The 16,370-nt window shown below is 52.7% G+C and overlaps 7 protein-coding genes across 7 annotated transcripts; 2 read left to right on the plus strand and 5 right to left on the minus strand.

Annotated features, from left to right (window-relative positions):
* Positions 1-3,463: 3,463 nt before the first annotated feature.
* On the minus strand, positions 3,464-4,310 carry MRS44_005160 (uncharacterized protein; the record flags this gene model as incomplete). The annotated part of the gene is made up of 2 exons (XM_065622470.1): positions 3,464-4,035; positions 4,082-4,310. The coding sequence occupies 2 exons, from the start codon at positions 4,308-4,310 to the stop codon at positions 3,464-3,466; spliced, it is 801 nt and encodes a 266-aa protein (XP_065478542.1).
* Positions 4,311-4,992: 682 nt separating this feature from the next.
* On the minus strand, positions 4,993-5,894 carry MRS44_005161 (uncharacterized protein; the record flags this gene model as incomplete). The annotated part of the gene is made up of 2 exons (XM_065622471.1): positions 4,993-5,561; positions 5,645-5,894. The coding sequence occupies 2 exons, from the start codon at positions 5,892-5,894 to the stop codon at positions 4,993-4,995; spliced, it is 819 nt and encodes a 272-aa protein (XP_065478543.1).
* Positions 5,895-7,034: 1,140 nt separating this feature from the next.
* Positions 7,035-7,666, plus strand: MRS44_005162 (uncharacterized protein; the record flags this gene model as incomplete). The annotated part of the gene is made up of 2 exons (XM_065622472.1): positions 7,035-7,066; positions 7,372-7,666. 2 exons carry the CDS (start codon positions 7,035-7,037, stop codon positions 7,664-7,666), a joined length of 327 nt encoding a protein of 108 aa, XP_065478544.1.
* Positions 7,667-10,874: 3,208 nt separating this feature from the next.
* Positions 10,875-11,613, minus strand: MRS44_005163 (uncharacterized protein; the record flags this gene model as incomplete). Its single annotated transcript, XM_065622473.1, has 2 exons — positions 10,875-11,234; positions 11,287-11,613. The coding sequence occupies 2 exons, from the start codon at positions 11,611-11,613 to the stop codon at positions 10,875-10,877; spliced, it is 687 nt and encodes a 228-aa protein (XP_065478545.1).
* Positions 11,614-11,704: 91 nt separating this feature from the next.
* On the minus strand, positions 11,705-12,223 carry MRS44_005164 (uncharacterized protein; the record flags this gene model as incomplete). The annotated part of the gene is made up of 1 exon (XM_046279381.2): positions 11,705-12,223. The coding sequence occupies one exon, from the start codon at positions 12,221-12,223 to the stop codon at positions 11,705-11,707; it is 519 nt and encodes a 172-aa protein (XP_046135672.2).
* A 727-nt stretch (positions 12,224-12,950) lies between these two features.
* On the plus strand, positions 12,951-13,814 carry MRS44_005165 (uncharacterized protein; the record flags this gene model as incomplete). Its single annotated transcript, XM_065622474.1, has 1 exon — positions 12,951-13,814. The coding sequence occupies one exon, from the start codon at positions 12,951-12,953 to the stop codon at positions 13,812-13,814; it is 864 nt and encodes a 287-aa protein (XP_065478546.1).
* Positions 13,815-14,156: 342 nt separating this feature from the next.
* Positions 14,157-16,169, minus strand: MRS44_005166 (uncharacterized protein; the record flags this gene model as incomplete). Its single annotated transcript, XM_046270699.2, has 3 exons — positions 14,157-15,496; positions 15,548-16,053; positions 16,126-16,169. The coding sequence occupies 3 exons, from the start codon at positions 16,167-16,169 to the stop codon at positions 14,157-14,159; spliced, it is 1,890 nt and encodes a 629-aa protein (XP_046135670.2).
* Between the last annotated feature and the right edge of the window lie 201 nt (positions 16,170-16,370).

Here is a 16,370-nt window from a genome sequence, read left to right on the forward strand (position 1 = left end):
GATACCGGTTGGCAGGTGGCCTTGACTACATCCCACGGAGGAGAGGGCCATGACTGCGGTTAGGCCTCGAAGCGGCATAGGACATATTGCTGTGATCCCCCCAAGGGCGAATCGCCCTTCCTCCCTGTTCCTCTCGAGTACCTATTCCCCGACCCTCCCGATGAGGAAGAGGCAGAGCCAGACTACCAGCTCAAGGTCGACAACACTTGGGGTGGTGCTAAGGATCTTCCCTTTGCTGAATCACCCGAGCACTCTGCTTTTGGCTTCATCATCATGACGAGCCCCGACGAGCTTCAGACCACCCTGGACAAGCGTGACGGATCTCACTGGGAAGTCTTTGACTGCAATGATGCTGTTTCACAGGAAGAGCAGACTATTCGCATGGTGTATACCGATCGCAGTGAGAGCTCCAACTGCGACAAGCTCTATCTCGGCCACGGAGCTCCGGGTACGATCGTCGAGATGCCCGAGGGATGCGGTCCAGGCAGGTACGCCGTCGTCAAGGAGCTATCGCAAAGCAAGAACCAGAGTCTTCCACAGCATCTCTACAAACGCGGCATTGCAGAGACTGAGCCTATGTTTGACTTGACCTTCGACTACGACTTCAGACGTGTGCCGCGCGACCTTGGTGATACTCAGATCCATATCGACTACAGCAACGAGAACACGTACTAGAACACCATCGTCGACAAGGCAGCTAACAGCAAGAAGCGGTCTTTGAAGAGATCTATCAAGAGAAGTCTCAAAGATATGGGCGGCAGTCACAAGCGTTGGCTCGAAGAAGAGTGGCGAGAAGACTTGCACGAAGGAGCCCTTTCCAAGGGCGATCTTCACAAGCGTTGGTTTGGTGAGACGGCCCTCGACTGGCTAAAGGCCATCTTCACGGGCGTCTCCAACAAGATAGAGCTCCAACACTCCTACAAGGAGGACTTTATTCTCAGCATCATCGACCAGGAGGTTACATATCCCAATCTGGACGGCAAGCTCGAGGTATACGCTGAGATGTCGGTCGAGGCCAACGTCAACTACGGGTTCACCCTGATCGGCAAGCTTGGAGGCTCGTATGGCATCGACATCTCCGACTCGTATCTCTACTACCGCACCGGCGGCAACGTCGACTCCAAGTTCGTCATCGACACCGCTGTCACAGCTCACTTTGACACTGGTGACGTGCTCATGTTCAGTGCTGATACCTTTGGTGCGGCTTTCACGGTCCCAGGTATTGTGACGATTGGCCCCAACTTCAAGCTCTATGGGCAGTTGGAAGGCAAAGCAACGCTCGGCGTCAACTTTGAGAGCAAGGTCAAGCTTGCCGAGTGGGACGTCTACCAGACCTTCCCTGTCGTTAACAAAGACTGGGAGCCCGATGTCTTCGACCCTTCCGCGAGATCTGGCAAGCAGACGCTCGAGCCTGAATTCGAGTACGGCATCTCGGTGAGCGGCCACATATCTGCCCACGTGAAGCCCACCATCACCTTTGGCATCGACTGGAACGAGAGGTTCACCTCACGAACCCTGCGCTGTGAACCTCGTTGCCGATGGGCACGTCACCTTCCATGCCGAAGCCAAGGCCGGCAGCAGCGGGAACCGCTTCTGGTACGGCGTCGACGTTGGTGCAGATCTCTATGCCACCCTCGAGGCGCCCAAGATGTTCTCGTGGGCACTTCCCAAGTCCCCCTTCATGATAATGCCGGCCCAAGATGTGACCATCTTCCCGAGCGGTTCCAAGGAAGCTTGCGCTGCTCCCGGTAGCACGAAGCAGCGTCGCCAAGATACTGATTCCCTCGAAAGCGATGTCAACACCACATCCTTTTCTTCTGCAACTTGGTCGCGGTCCAAACTATCCAAGCGCGCCACCAGATATGGGCCACTTGTACCGCGAATCGAGGGCCTTATGTGCCCTGGTGAGGTTGACTTGAGCGACATCCCGCCCTGCGAAGCGTGCGAAGGTGGTGGTGGCGACGACGCTCTGGAGAAGAGAGACAATGATGTCTGCTGGATCGATCCGTACCGCTCTGGCGAGGAAACATGCACTGTCGAATCCGAATCCTCAAACGCTCGTCGTGACTCTCATGTGCGGAATGTGCTTGAGCGACGCACAACAAAGAAGCCCGTGAAATGGGCACACAACGGAGACATAATAGAATTACACTTTTTTCCGTACAAGTCCTGCGGACAGGCCAAAGCCGTTAGTACGATCCAGCGTTGGTATGGGTATCCAAAGAAGCAGCCTGCGGCCAGCGCATGTGAAGCAAAGTTGGAAAAGTTGAACGCAGACAAGGTCGACACCAGAGAGTTTATCAGTAAGTTTGCATTCCCACTGCTATACGGTTCAGATGGGAGGCTGACTAGCGTGTCCAATATAGCTGAGCATGTTTACGAAGCGCAGCTTCTTCGGCAATTTTTCGACTGGTTGATCGAAGGAAAACTCCCGGCCGAATATGACAACCCCACGCGGGACTGGGTATCAGAGGTCCTATTTGGAGGCGAGGCGGTTACACAACCGAACAGAGTTTTCAGGCACTCTAGATGGGGGTATCCAATAATTTGGGACGAGATGTCCTATGGCCTCGGCAGTGACGACAATCCTCGTCTCCTGGTCTTGGCCGACGACAAGATGAACGGTAGGAAAAAGAGCATATTCGCCGGAGACGATATCAATGCCGCAAATGAGCCTACTAACCAAGCAACGCGCAGAGCGCAACGAAGTGTAAGTTATCGTCTTGATGCCGTGGCCGAAAGAGTATCTAAACAGTTTTTTTTATCACAGTATGCAGGAGTATTCTATTATATGCGCCGAGATGAGATTTGGGACAAGTTCACAGAGACATCTCAACACATGGAGCTTGTCCTGGCTGAATTTGACGAACAGTATCCATGGACCAGATCTGGGCACATTAATACCGGCCAACCGAAACTACCTATTCGAACAGCAGGCCAGCCCACGGCCGGCTTACGTGACCTTTATTGCTTCTGGATCGAATCTCTTCTGACCAACATCGAGAAATCGGCCAGCGGTTGGCTCACAGCAACTACGGCAAATTACAAGTCCGCTTTTGGAGGTGAGCCGGCCGGGAAGAAGTGGCTCGACAACGTCCTTCACTCGGGAGGTCTCATTTCGGAGTCGATACTCACGTTCCCAAAGGCAGCGTTTACGCACAAGGCCCCGAACCCTTTGCAACCAGACATTTGGACGCAGAGTAACTTCAAGGAACTGTGGGACGAGGGCAAGGGCGCTGCTGGGCCGTTCTAGAAGGCTTACCAGGGGGTGTTCAAATGTACCGGTAGATATCATGGAACGATTGCGCTATGTATTATCATCAAAGTCGCATGCCTGTTAAAAACATGTCTATTTTTTTCTCGGATTCAAGTTGAAGCTAGTTTTTGTCATGAGTCTAGGCTATGGCGTCATCAGGGGGCCAAGGAGAACCACCAGAAAACGAAACTTGGCTCCGGATTGCCATTACCAAGTCTCCCAGCCGAGGTCTTGAACGTCATCGGTAGCTTCGCTAGCCTCTCGCGCCCAATGGTCATTACTTCTGTCGCCCATCCAACGTATGAGCCCGTCCTTGTCACCCACTCTCTCCCTCGCCTTCATATGCTCGGAATGAACAGGGTGTTCCATCGGATCCCATCTGACCGTTTCACCTTCCTCCCATTCGATGGGCATGGGGTCAAATTTGACGAGGCAGACATTGTGATCTTGATCAGGACCCCACTGGATGTCTGCATCTAAATACATAAAGAGCCAGCTACGGTAGTTGGTGAAATACCAGTCCCTACTCCTTTTCACCCAAGGTAAGCCCGGGAGTCCTTCACTTGTGCTACCGGACTGAGGCTCATCATCATCGCCAGAAGACAGCTCTTCAGCTGAATCATCCACTCCTTCTCCACCCGCCTCATGCTTCTTCTTCTCCTTCAAGGCCATCTTCACCTTGCGGACCTGGCGCCACATGGTACCTCGAGCAGCAATCTCGCCACGATAATGCGCAACACATTCTTCGGCGGTAGCACCGGGTAAAAAAGAACTCGTATCTGAAGTCGCCGGTGCTATAAAGCAGACGGCCGCCCCTCTCAAGACCAAAAACGAATTTGCAGCCGTCAAAGTCGCGTGGGATTTCTGGGTTAACCATGTAGAAGATCCAAGAGGGCAAATAAGGTAGATCGGCCCTATTCCCTGACCCGGACCACGACATAAGGGCCGGGTTGCCGGTGTGATCCTTGAAGGTAACGTTGTGACATTTGACCTTGGATGGCAGAGGTCTGGGTTCGAAGCCTCTGGGGGGGCGCTTCCTTGCAGATGGGGCCATGCTGAGTAGTGATTGGGGACCGTCGCGACGGGCTTAAGAGAGATACAATCTTAACAGAAGGGTAGTCAGGATGGAGGAAAATAAATTAAAAGGGGGTGGTTTTATTGGGGTTGCCTCAGTGATGACCACTGCAGCCTCTCCAATGTTGCCGCACTCATCGAAAGTCTCTGCGACGTCAACGTCAGCTTAGCAAGGCTAAAAGATCTCTCACAATCAGTTGCCATCGCCGGGATAGCAGGTATATCAAGAGCCAGCTAGCTAAGCACAAGGAATAGTCCCTAGTAAGCCATCCGCCATCCGATTGGATCCTCAGTTTCTTATGTTTCCAGCCGCAAATAGCGCCCGAGTTCGCCGCCCATCACCGTTACTCAAGCTCTCCTGCTTTTCGCACATTATTTAAACACACTATCCTCGTGTATCTTCCGTGGCATGCATAGCGATATCGCGGTCTCCGCAATTGCCTTTTGCTATTCATCCGCTGCCGTCGGCCGGCTGCAGCGATACCAGCGGTCAAGGTAGTCGGATAGAGCAAGAAAGCGAGTTTGGTTTGACTAGAGTTGATGGACACCATCGTGATATAGGATATATAACCTTATTGGACTTAAGCTACTGAGGCACTTAGATCCCTTCACGGACGTTATCAAGTTTATCATGCGAACAAGTCCAGCCCATCGTTCTGACATTACCAAGACTTCCAGCCTAGCTTCAGCGCGTCATTCGTGGCTTCGTCAGCCTTTTGTTCCCAGTGTGAACACAATCTCCAGTACATCCAATCCATAACCCCCTGTTCTTCGTCTTCTCTGGCTTTCTTCCGTGTTACGTGGACAGGGTGTTCCATCGGGTCGAACCTGCGAACCTCATCTTCTTCCCATTCCTGTTCAATGGGGTCAAACGTGACGATATCTATCTCACGCTCCGCACCATCAGCACCTCGGCAATCGATATTTGCATGTGGATACACGAAAAACCATCCGCGGTACATCCTAGAAGGGCAATCGTGTTCGTGTTTGGGCCAGACCAAGCCAGGAAGTTGTTGATTGTTGGCAGTGGCTTCTTCATCAGAAGAGGACACGGATGTCGTGGATCCCAGACCAGAACCGGACTCCTCTGCTGGATCATCCTCCACTGGTTGGGGGTTTTTCTGATTCTCGAGCTCCATGGCTCTCTTGACCTTGCGGATGTGGCGCCATATGGTGCCTCGAGCCTTCAGCTCCCTGAGGTAGTGCTCATGGCATTCTTCAGTCGTGGCGCCTGGAAGGAAGAAGAACTCGTACCGAAACCTGCCACCTCTTACGTGGGGATGACCATCCTCAAGTCCATTCTGGAATACGCACCCGTCAAAGTCACGCGGCACATCTGGATGGACCATATAAAAGACCCAGGAGGCGAGGGGAGGCAAGGGATTCTTGACCCCGAGCTCTCCCATGACATCAAGGCTGGTTTGCCGGTGTGATCGTTGAAGATGCGGTTGTTGGATACTACTGGGCGCGCAGGTCCCAAGCGAATCTGGGGTGGGCCGTTGGGGTACTTGTCCTTGGGGTACCTCTCCTCCAGGGTCCTGGGCCGCGTCTTTGTTCGGACCATGCTGGGCTCGAGAGATGATGTCAAGGCTTGGTCGAGATTCTGTAAATTGGATGGTGTAGACGTAGCCGAGTTAAAAGGATGGAGGGCAGGATGAGAGGAGGTGAGTTGAGGAGGAATTGTTATTCTCCACTATGTACACAGCAAGCGGTCAGGAAGGGCAAAATTTAACCTACGAGTTCTACTTTTGGGGGGTCAAGCCAGAATTGTATGTACTCTCACTGGGGCACAACGGCCAGCCTGTTTGCCGTGGTGCATCCCACTTCGTGGTGATGGTTATCAGCTTCCAGCCCGCCCTGCCTCTCTCGTCTGTCTCCGCTATCGACGGCATGCCATTAGACCACGCTATTGCCGAGAGATTAAAACGCTCAGTAGACAAGGTCAAACAACACTAGACCATCATGCTAAAGATTAAGGGGAAAAATAGCAAGGGGCGAGATAATAAGTAGCGAAAAGGCAAGAGGGAAGCTTTATTAAGCCGCTAGATTATGACCAGATTCATCGACTCATATTACACATCTAGCTACATATTATCTTAAGACTTAGGCTACGATACTACTAAGCTCAGCACGGCAGAGGAATTTTAGCTAGCATTAATATAGCTATTCGTAGGTACAGGGTTCCACGAATCGTCCCGGCTTATATATATCCTTAAGCAATACTAAGCCATAGACTAATCCCAATCCCCACCGAGGCGAGTTAGGCCTACATATACATTACTATTCATATGCGTCCCTTCATATTATCAATTCAAAATTATTCCTCTCTAGATAAATCACTTATATTATCCCACTGCGCGAAAACTACCACCGACGACGCTATATAAGGATAATCTATACTAAGAACTCGCTATCATAAGAAAACATAGCTTCGCATTAAGGCTAAAGCGTCTCTAGTGCGGTTTTAGTCTTTCTAGGTAATAGCCAGGTTATTTATACTCGTTAGTATATCGGGATGCTACTCTCCTAGCACTCTCTTCGTCGTCTCTATTACTCCCACCTCTAGCTCTTCTGCCTCCTTCCATCGACCTTGGTTCCTAAATATCGACGCTAGGTTGGCTATGCTCGTTAGTGTATCGGGATGCTCCTCCCCTAGCACTCTCTTCGTCGTCTCACCTCGTTGATACGGAAGCAACGATAGAAGATGAAGTCATCGCACAGACGGGCCAACGACCTGTACGACTACAGCCGTCAAGGCACACATCCCAGAATATCAATGCAGAAAGGAAGACCTGGATAGCCTCCTTCCTCCAGCCGGTAGAGCCTTTTCGGCTATTCGGCGTTAGTGCATTGGCGAGACGGATCGAAAAGAAAGCTTTAATCCAACGACATAACCCAGGATGTCAGGGCTACCATACAAGCCGCTACTGCCACCGGCAACAACGCCGCGAGACTTGCAGTGACCCTTTGGAAGAAGGGCATCAGCAGCCTTGTAGCCTCTCTCCGAAATGCTCTAACTGCTATGGACCCTTCCCCGCTAGCCACGAGAACTGCCCGGCAAGGCCGATCCGAAAGAATGGCGAGACGATCCCTCTGACAAAGAAGGAACTCACGGCTATCCGCAAGATCGGCCAGAAGAGCTACCTCCGGGCCCAACAAACAGACAGCCAGAGCACCTTTGCAATGTCCGATCTAGCTAGGACAGGCCGCAGGGCCTCAACTAATAGCTCCTCGACCTCTGCCTCATCACAAGACGAGATGGAGATCGAGGTTAACGCACAGCAGCCGGACCAGCAACTAGACCAGCAGCCTGGCCAGCAAGCCAGCAACACATAGCTGGCTCGCAGCTAACGCCGCGGCCGAGACCTTCCGCGGAAGAACTATAATATCGTAAACGCCTTTTCCTCCCTCGTAAATGAAGAGGCATAGAAGAAATCGCTCCGCCTAGTAGACCCCTCTACGGATAGCTCAAGGCAATGTCGGCAAAACAGCTGCAGCGAACTCGGCCTTCCTCCAGCTCTTCTGGGAAGATCAGATCGATGTTATCTTAGTTTAGGAGCCTTGGGCAGAGAGAGGCGGGAGGAATTTCTTTACCTTCCACCCAAGCTATAGAGCCTATCTTCCGATCGACAATTGGGCCGATCAAGAGACGCAACCGAGGGTCATATCGTATATCAGAAAGTCTAGCCGCTTGAAGACAGAACAGATGAGACCCTGGAATAGCTGCCGAGACCTACTATGGCTAGAGGTCAGCGGCTACACAATTATTAATATCTATAAACAACCACACAGCCCGTTGAACCAGGCAATAAGGCTACTACTAGACCTCTCAGCGCCGCCGCGATGTCTTATCGCTGGGGATTTCAATAGCTGGCATAGGTCTTGGGACCTAGCGGCTGAACAGACGAGGAACGATGGTCTGGAGATAGTGGCTTGGGCCTCAGACCAATAGCTTAACTATATCGGCGAAGCGGGCGTACTAACGCAAGATGGGGGTCATATGATCGACCTAGCCTTCTTAAATATCCCACACGCAATAGCTAGAATAATAGGCCGGCTTCACCCAGGGAGGGATCACGAGGGCATCCTGATAATAGTCCCGCAGCCACGAGGCATCTATGTCGAACGGAGAAGACCGGCTATCCCGGATAGCAAGCTAGAGACCTTTGCTAACCTCGTCGAACTAGGCATCGGTAGCCTGCCTCGAATGCCGAGGGCCCCAGACACATCAGACCTAGATATAGCCACAGCTGCGATTCTAGCCGCCCTGGCAGATGCTGCATAGGCTATTCAGAACCAGCCGGGCCGGAATAATCACAGCGCGCCGTGGTGGTCAGAGAAGAGCCGCAAGGCCCGGAAGACCTACCACAAGGCCCGCAGGGAGAACCTAGGGGACATCCTGCTAGAAGAACGCAAGGACTTCCTCCGGGTCGTACGGGAGGAAAAAGCCAGCTATTGGCAGGGCCGGATCGATGGGATCAGGTCGGATAAGGAACTCTATGAGATCGTTTAATGGCATAAGCTCGGTCCGGCCATCAGCTCCCCGCCTCTAGTCCAAGACGGAAGGGTCATTATGAACGCTATAGAGAAGACCAACACACTCAAGCAAGCTCTGCTCGAGAGACGAGAGAGCAACGAAGACCTAGAAACGGACCCTCTTACGATCCCTAGCGTGCCGCAGAGACAGCTGCCGTGGCAGTGCCACGTCTCACACGAAGAGATAGCCGCAGCCACCATTCAGGTCAAAAGCACGTCCCCAGGCACAGACGGCATCTCAGTCCGGCTGCTTAAGGCCTGTTGGAGCGTAATCCGAGACCCAGTGCAATAGCTATTCTAAGCCTGCCTCAAGGTCGGATATTTCCCGAGAGCCTTCCGCATAGCCGAGGTTGTAATGATGAAGAAACCGGGAAAGAAGGACTATACGAACGTCCGGTCCTGGAGACCGATCGCCTTACTCTCCTGCCTCGGCAAGGGGCTCGAGAGACTGACTGCAAGGCGGATCGCTATGATAACCCTCTTGCAGAAGGTCGTCAGCGCCCAGCAAGCCGGAGCCCTGCCGGGCAGGTCAGCAACCGACTTACTGGCCTGCGTGACACACGAGATCGAACATGCCTTAGAGAATCGCGGCACGGCTGCGATGATGACATTGGATGTATAAGGCGCCTTTGATGCTACCCTCAAACGGAGGCTCATGCTACGGCTGATCCAGCAGGGCTGGCCGCGGAGCCTCGTCAGGCTTGTCGGCTCCTTTATGGATGATAGGCAGGCTAGTATCCGGCTAGACGATACGGTAACACCAGCCGGCCCTATCAAATGCGGGTTACCTCAAGGATCGCCGCTATCTCTAATCCTCTTCCTGCTCTATATTGCGGATATCTGTGTAGAAGATTAAGTATACCGCTTTGGTTATGTAGATGATATCTGCATAGTTCGAACGGAAAAGACCCTCCAAGGAAACGCCGACCTACTAGGCCAAGACCTCCGCCAGATCCTTAACTAGGGAACGGATAATAAGGTCACCTTTGACCTAGATAAGGCAGACCTGATCTTCTTCATAAGGGCTAGATCAGACGAGGCTCTAGAGGTCTCGGCGCCGGAATATGACTTTACCATCTGCCCTAGCAAGGACCAAGTAGTCTGATGGCTAGGCGTTTGGTTTAACCGGAAGCTGAAGTTTACGGATCACGTAAAGAAACGGGCAGCTAAGGCAAGAATAGTTGCTAGCTATCTACGAAGCTTAGCCAATACCTAACGCGGCCCTCCAGCAAGCTCCCTCAGAAAGGTAGCCCTAACTTGCGTACTGCCGAGCCTGCTATACGGGGCAGAGGTCTGGTACGAAGGAACCTCGAAGACTAGACGGAACGCTAGCCTGACCTTAGATCCGGTTATCGCAACCCGGTAGGAACACTTGCTAGACGAGGTTACGAGAGTCATTAACACCTTGATCAAAGCTATCCTCCCAGTCTGGCGGACGGCTCTAACCCCGGCACTCTACAAGGAAGCCGGAATCCCTACAGCAAGGATCGCCCTAGAAGGCGTTTAGCTAAGACTGAGCCAGCGGCTCAGGTCCATTGATGAAGACCACCCTCTGATACATAGGGTAGCGAGACGACCTTTTCCTCGCGGCAGGGGCTACGGAGAGCTTCAGCCAGCGCGAACAAGGATATAGCGAGCAGCTAGACTGCTTCCTAGACCCCCGCGCCCAAAGCTGCTGCCTAAGAGATACCTGCCGCCTCCGACAACACTGGCAGAGAAAGAGATAAAAACGGTCGGCATCCTCGACGGTCAGTGACGACTAGCGAATCCCTGCTATTATATGTTTTTTGCTCTTTTTGCTGTTTCCATTTGTCTTTTGTTGATGCGTGGCCGACTGTGACGAAGAGTGGTTATGGTGGGGGTTAATGTTAGAAACGGGGGGCGAGGCGAGACAACAATGTAAGCTGGGCATAACGTGGACGACAGAACGAACTGACTAAAATAACAGTATCCTCCTAATATACTCACGGTATCCTCCTAGTATTATCATAATATCATCACAATATCCTCATAATACCCTCATGATATCCTCCCGGACATGGCTACTGGGCTTGCTTCTTGGGCACAGCAAGGCCCGCTTTATCCATGGCAAGAATGAAACTTTCATGGTATGCTCGAATCCGGGGGATACAAGTTTTGGCTCTCGCAGTTCCGGGCATGAGTTGATGTGGATGATTGGCATCCCGTTTGGGGTTGAACCATCCTCTGCCCACTGGATAATCAGATGTCTGGCCGAAGCCACGACCAACTCTCGGTTGTAGTGGTCGGTCAGGCGCTGCTCGTAATAGTCACGATTCTTGAGGCATCGGATCTTCCAGTCGTCCAAGGTGAGGCCTTCGCGGAAGTTGACGAGGTCGTTGGAGTCGGCCTGGCCAAATGTCTTTTCATTGCCACCTCGGCTCACCACTCTTTTCGTTCACAACAACAGAGAGAAACGCCTTGGCGCTACAACGGCGTGCATCTTTCCGGTTTTGTCGTGACTTGTTTGGTGATTCCTTGCCCTTGACTTGTCGCTTTCGCTTCTTGCACGGCGATTCTCCGGGCTCGTCTTCCGTCTTCTGTTCGTCCTCTTTGAAGAGATCTTCGATCCAGGTACCGGCATCGATAGACGACTCCCATATCTTCTTCTTGGACGGAAATTCTGGGAGTATGATTCCGTGGGTTACGCCGGTGGGCAAAAAAAGGTCTCGCGACTCGACTGTGGGCTGCACTTTGCCAGGCTCAGTTCGAGTTTGATCGATGGCCATGCTCTGATAATATCATGCATGTTATCTTTCTCTGGCGCTGTCAAGTCGTCTGGCCCCAAGCCCAGAGCTTTCGCTGGGCGGCTGCTGGGCTTCAAAGGCGTGACTCTTGTCGCTTGGTGAGCTTCTGTGCAGGCTCTTCCTTGTCGCACTCTTCTTCTCTCTTTCTCTTGTTGTTAGGGGACTTCTCACCCCCGTTTTCAGAACCACCTCTGGAATCCTCGTCGGAGTCTTCCGCTTCTAAGGATAGATCTTTGCTCCACTCGCCGGCGTGGAAGCTCGCTTCTCGGATCTTGCCTCGTCGAAGCGTGGGTTTGGCAGTGCCTTGGGTTGAGCCGGTGTGCCAATACTCGAAGACGACTTGGAGGAGCTCGTTCCTTGACTCGAGAGTGAGGGTAACTTCCTTCCTTTTGCATTGGAGCTTGACCCCCAGCCATGCTTCAGCCAGGTCGTTCAGACGACACTTCTCCCATGCCATGAGCTGCTCTGGCCGCAGAATTCGAACTTCTGGTGCGCGAGTTTGGGAAACTTCGGTGTCGCCCAGATACCCCGGCATGTATTCATCGAGGGTAAACTCCTCCTTGTCGGCTTTGGCTTCCTCAGTTGTCGACATTCTCTTTTTTTTCTGTTAGCAGCTGCTATCTATGGGCTTTCGTGGTTCTCATAGCTTACCGAGACTTACCACAGTTCCGTCACGCCAGGGAAGAGGGCCGCAAGATTAGGGAAAGTGAGGTGTGAGTCGCAAGTTGGAGATATGGGCGGGTTGGAAGCTCAAGGGCACAGCGCGCAGAGCTGACGATAGGGGATGAAAATGGTAAGTTGTGAGGAGGAGGAGGGAGTTAAATATCGGGTGATATGCCGACTCGAGATCAAGAAGGAACACGAGAGGACAAGGTGGGTGAGGGGAATTTTGTAGGGGGAGGGTAAACAAAAGAACTCTTCTGGGTTCGGTTTGCCACTGCTCTGTTGCTATTCTCCGTTTTTGTCTATTGTTATTGTTCCCCATTGTCCCCCATTGCTCTCCTGTTGATACAGCTTGGTTTGCACCCCCTCCCCTCTTTATCTGTTTGTCAATGACTCCGGCAGTGCCAGCCCGCCAAACATCAGTACAAACACGCGAGCACAGAACATCTACGAAACTTATGGAATTGGGGCAAAAGCTCGCCAAGATCTTGAGGCTTCTCTAAAACTTCCTTCTTCTTAAACTTCATCCACCCCAGCCCCAACCTCATTACTACCACCCTACCACACCCTCAAACTTGGTATATATATTTCCACTTCTTATACACAGGAATGCAGCAAAGGACTAACTATGTAGGTCCCTCGAAGCATCGCATGCCATGATGTCCGACCAAACCTCCTTTCCCGCCGGGATGTCGGCCGCCGACTGCGGAAAGCTGCACCAGCTTCTGGTTGAGACAGCGATGAACGACTCCGCCGTCAAAGAATCACGCCCCCCGGACACCATTATATTCAAGCCCGCCGACCTGACAAGAGCAGAGAAGGTCCATCTGATGGACCTTCTGACATCCTTCATGTCGATGGTCAAGCAGATGCCAGACGATGCTCGCATGCGTGAGCTCTACCGAGATTTCTTCGAATCGATATTCAAGCGATGGATTTCGAACAAGAAACCTGACGGTCCTCCAACGCTCTTCCCCCTTGGGTTCGAAGCAGCCGTTCAAGTCGGCATTCTGCGCGACATCCACCCTGGCATTCGGCCTCCTCCTGGCGTACCGCTGTCAAACCTTCCAGTGCCGTCCGCCCGTGTGGCTGGCCAGCCTGTCTTCTATGGGCTGGAATTGACACTCAACGAGGGGGGATGGCGATGGTTCTGGATGGACCGGCGGACGGGGCTCATAGACCCTCAATTCGTCAACATGGGTGGATTGACCCTTTCTGAGGCTCGCAGACGTGTGATCAGCAACTACGATCGCAGCGAGTCCAAGCGTATCACCAAGTACAACCTTGACTTGGTCGTTTCTGCGGCTCGGCGCCGTATCATGAAATGGGCCAAGTATGGTTCCGGGCACGAGGCGCACATCGACCCTGTGGACCGCCTGATACCTGGCGGCATCCAAAAGCTCGTCCTGGCTCGCGACTGGATCGCACACTGGTCGCATGCTGCCCTCATCCTGACAAGCGAAATGCCTCCTTCAGATGAGGAGATCAGGATGCCGCCTGATGAAACCCCCCGCCAATGATGTCGCCCAAATGCCCCTGGCATTAATCCGCTCGAGTAAGTCACAACACCACACACAATGACGCTTTGATCCAGCTGCTTACACTTCATAGCGCGTAGACCTACAGAACGGTGGTGACAGAGTTGCCCCAGAGACCGCGAATGTTGCTAAGATGCACTTTGGTAGGTTACAACACCAAGCTGCTTCGAGGGTCTTCATAGAGCAAGAGCGAGTTGCTAGATTAATGAGAGAAGTGGATAATGAGAGAGGCGAACAAACCGCCAAGCAGGAGAGATGCCGGTGCTGCCAAGGCTCAATGTCCCCATGCTTCTTCATCACAAGCTGTGTCTTACATTTAGCTATCTAGGTATCTAGCATCTCATAGCTAACCTGTGCTTCACCAGTCCCACCAGCTGATGTCAATAAACACGCTGGCGCACTGAACCCATAAGGCCATCCATTAGAGAGTTGCAGCCAGATAGATTGCATATCAATCAGCTTAGCCGAAGTATCTCCCGTGGCAAACTTGATGGAAGCCTGCAGATGCGGCAGGGAAATAAGTGAAGGGTACCCGTCTCCAGGCTGGGGTCGGAAATCATCGGCGGAATCATCATCAGAATGGGACGATCCCGGGCTGAGCATGTCTTCGTGGATCTCACCCCGGTAGCCAGCCTTGTACAGGGTCTTCATCACGTTGAGGGCTATCAGCCATTGTTTTGCGGCCTTCCACTCCGATACCCACGAGGCGATGAGCTGCTCGGCTAGTTGGAAGTAGGTCTTGGCTTCCTGCTGGATGTCTTCGCCCGAGTAGGATTCATCCTGGGCGTACTCAAGCCAGAGAAACGTGTTGGCGGCAATAAGCAGTGAGGAAGCGACCCAGATGGTTTGCAATGAAGAGCGACCGAGCGCGCCTCCTTGTTCATGGTCCGCCAAGTAGGAAAGCATTTCCCCGATTTTCAAGGCATTTGATACACAAATGTCCAGAAGTGACTGTTCCCTATGTAGGTAAGACCACCCGGCACCATCAACGAGGTCACAAAGCTGAGTGTACATAGCTAGGTGAGGCAAATAACACTGGTGGGCGACACAGGCAGCACTGTGAAGCAAAAAGTGCATGGCAACAAAGGTTGTTCCAGTACCAAGGGTACACTGGTCATGGAAATTCGCGGTGCTCCAGCAGAGGCTAGGGTGTAGTGACTCGATCCAAGCCTGAAGCGCATGATACCGAACGGCGAGGATACTTCGGGGATCCGTGGGTGCAAACTTGTCAAGGTTTCTCCGCGAATACACAGCAAAGTCGGCCATGTCGCTCCAAAGACAAACCGTCTTGATAAGATACGGACTCAAACCCAAGTCGGATGGACGTCGATAGGATGAGAGATCGCCAAGAGTGACGCCCCTGGTCTCCTCATGATAGACCAACGATGCGTCGTTGCTGGGTACAGGTATGCCGACATTCTCGAGATCAATAGTGCGATGTTTAGCGAGGAAATATGATAACGCTCTGTCAAAGATGAGACAAGCCCAGAGCGTGCGTCGACGGACTTCCTGCTCCTTGAGGCTGTGCTTCTTGTGGAAGTCCTTGTTGAGGCGCATGATCTCGGCCATCCGGATAGCTGTTCCAGCAAAGAGCCAATGACGGGATCCGGAGTTAGATAGTAGTTCGGCTTGGGCAAGTATGAGATTGCCCTGAATGTTCGAGACTATCGTGTCAAGTTAGCCATCGGTTCGCTAATCTGGTGAGGTACACCTACCGGTCGGCTGATCCGACGACATCTTTGCTAGGAATCGGGCTTGGTGAAGATAATGCTTGGACACGACAGCACCAGTCGGAAGCTGGAACAAGGAGAGTGCATCCTGGGGCTCGAGGTAACGGCCGCAGAGAGCGACAACAGTGGCTGAAAGAAGAGGAAGCTGCATGGATTTTTGCTCAAAATCCGGCCGATGATCAAAAGAGCAAAAGTCGCTGGCAAAGTGGCGATGAAAGAAGAGGCCTAAACATGCCTTGAGACCATCGGTCGTGATGTCGAGAGGCTCTGCATCGACGACAGGCACTCGCTCTACTGTCCGGGGCGTCTGGACAGTTACCCTAGGCTCTGAGATGACCTCTTGGGGCTCTTGAACGACGGAACAGGGCGTCTGGGGCGCTACTCGGGGCTCCTGAGAAGTATCTGGAGTGGACCAGACGCAGGCAATGCCCCTGGATGCGCATCGCTTGCATCGAGGTCGGATGCCATCGCACTTGGACTTGCGGCGACGACTGTATGCCAATCAGGATCTAGATTGACAAAATGACAACCAAGGGACCTCAAGAAGTTTGAGTGGAACATACCATGCATCGCATGCCTGTGGAGTCCTCAGAAATGTTCGGCGCATGATGTCTCGCGAGTCAAAGCTGGAGGAGAGCGGGAAACCCGAAGATGCGGGTTCCGATGGGGTTATACGCTTCTGAGTTCCATCTCAACCCTCTTCCGGCCCCTCGGCTTTTCCGCTCCGAACCCTTGATAAGCCCAGACACGCCGATCAAGGATAAGAGTGCCCCCGGCCAACTTCACGTTATCATCAACCCCAGCAAAA

This window comes from Fusarium solani, assembly GCF_023522795.1.
Source record: "Fusarium solani strain SB1 chromosome Unknown bctg00000002, whole genome shotgun sequence".
Classification (NCBI taxonomy): domain Eukaryota; kingdom Fungi; phylum Ascomycota; class Sordariomycetes; order Hypocreales; family Nectriaceae; genus Fusarium; species Fusarium solani.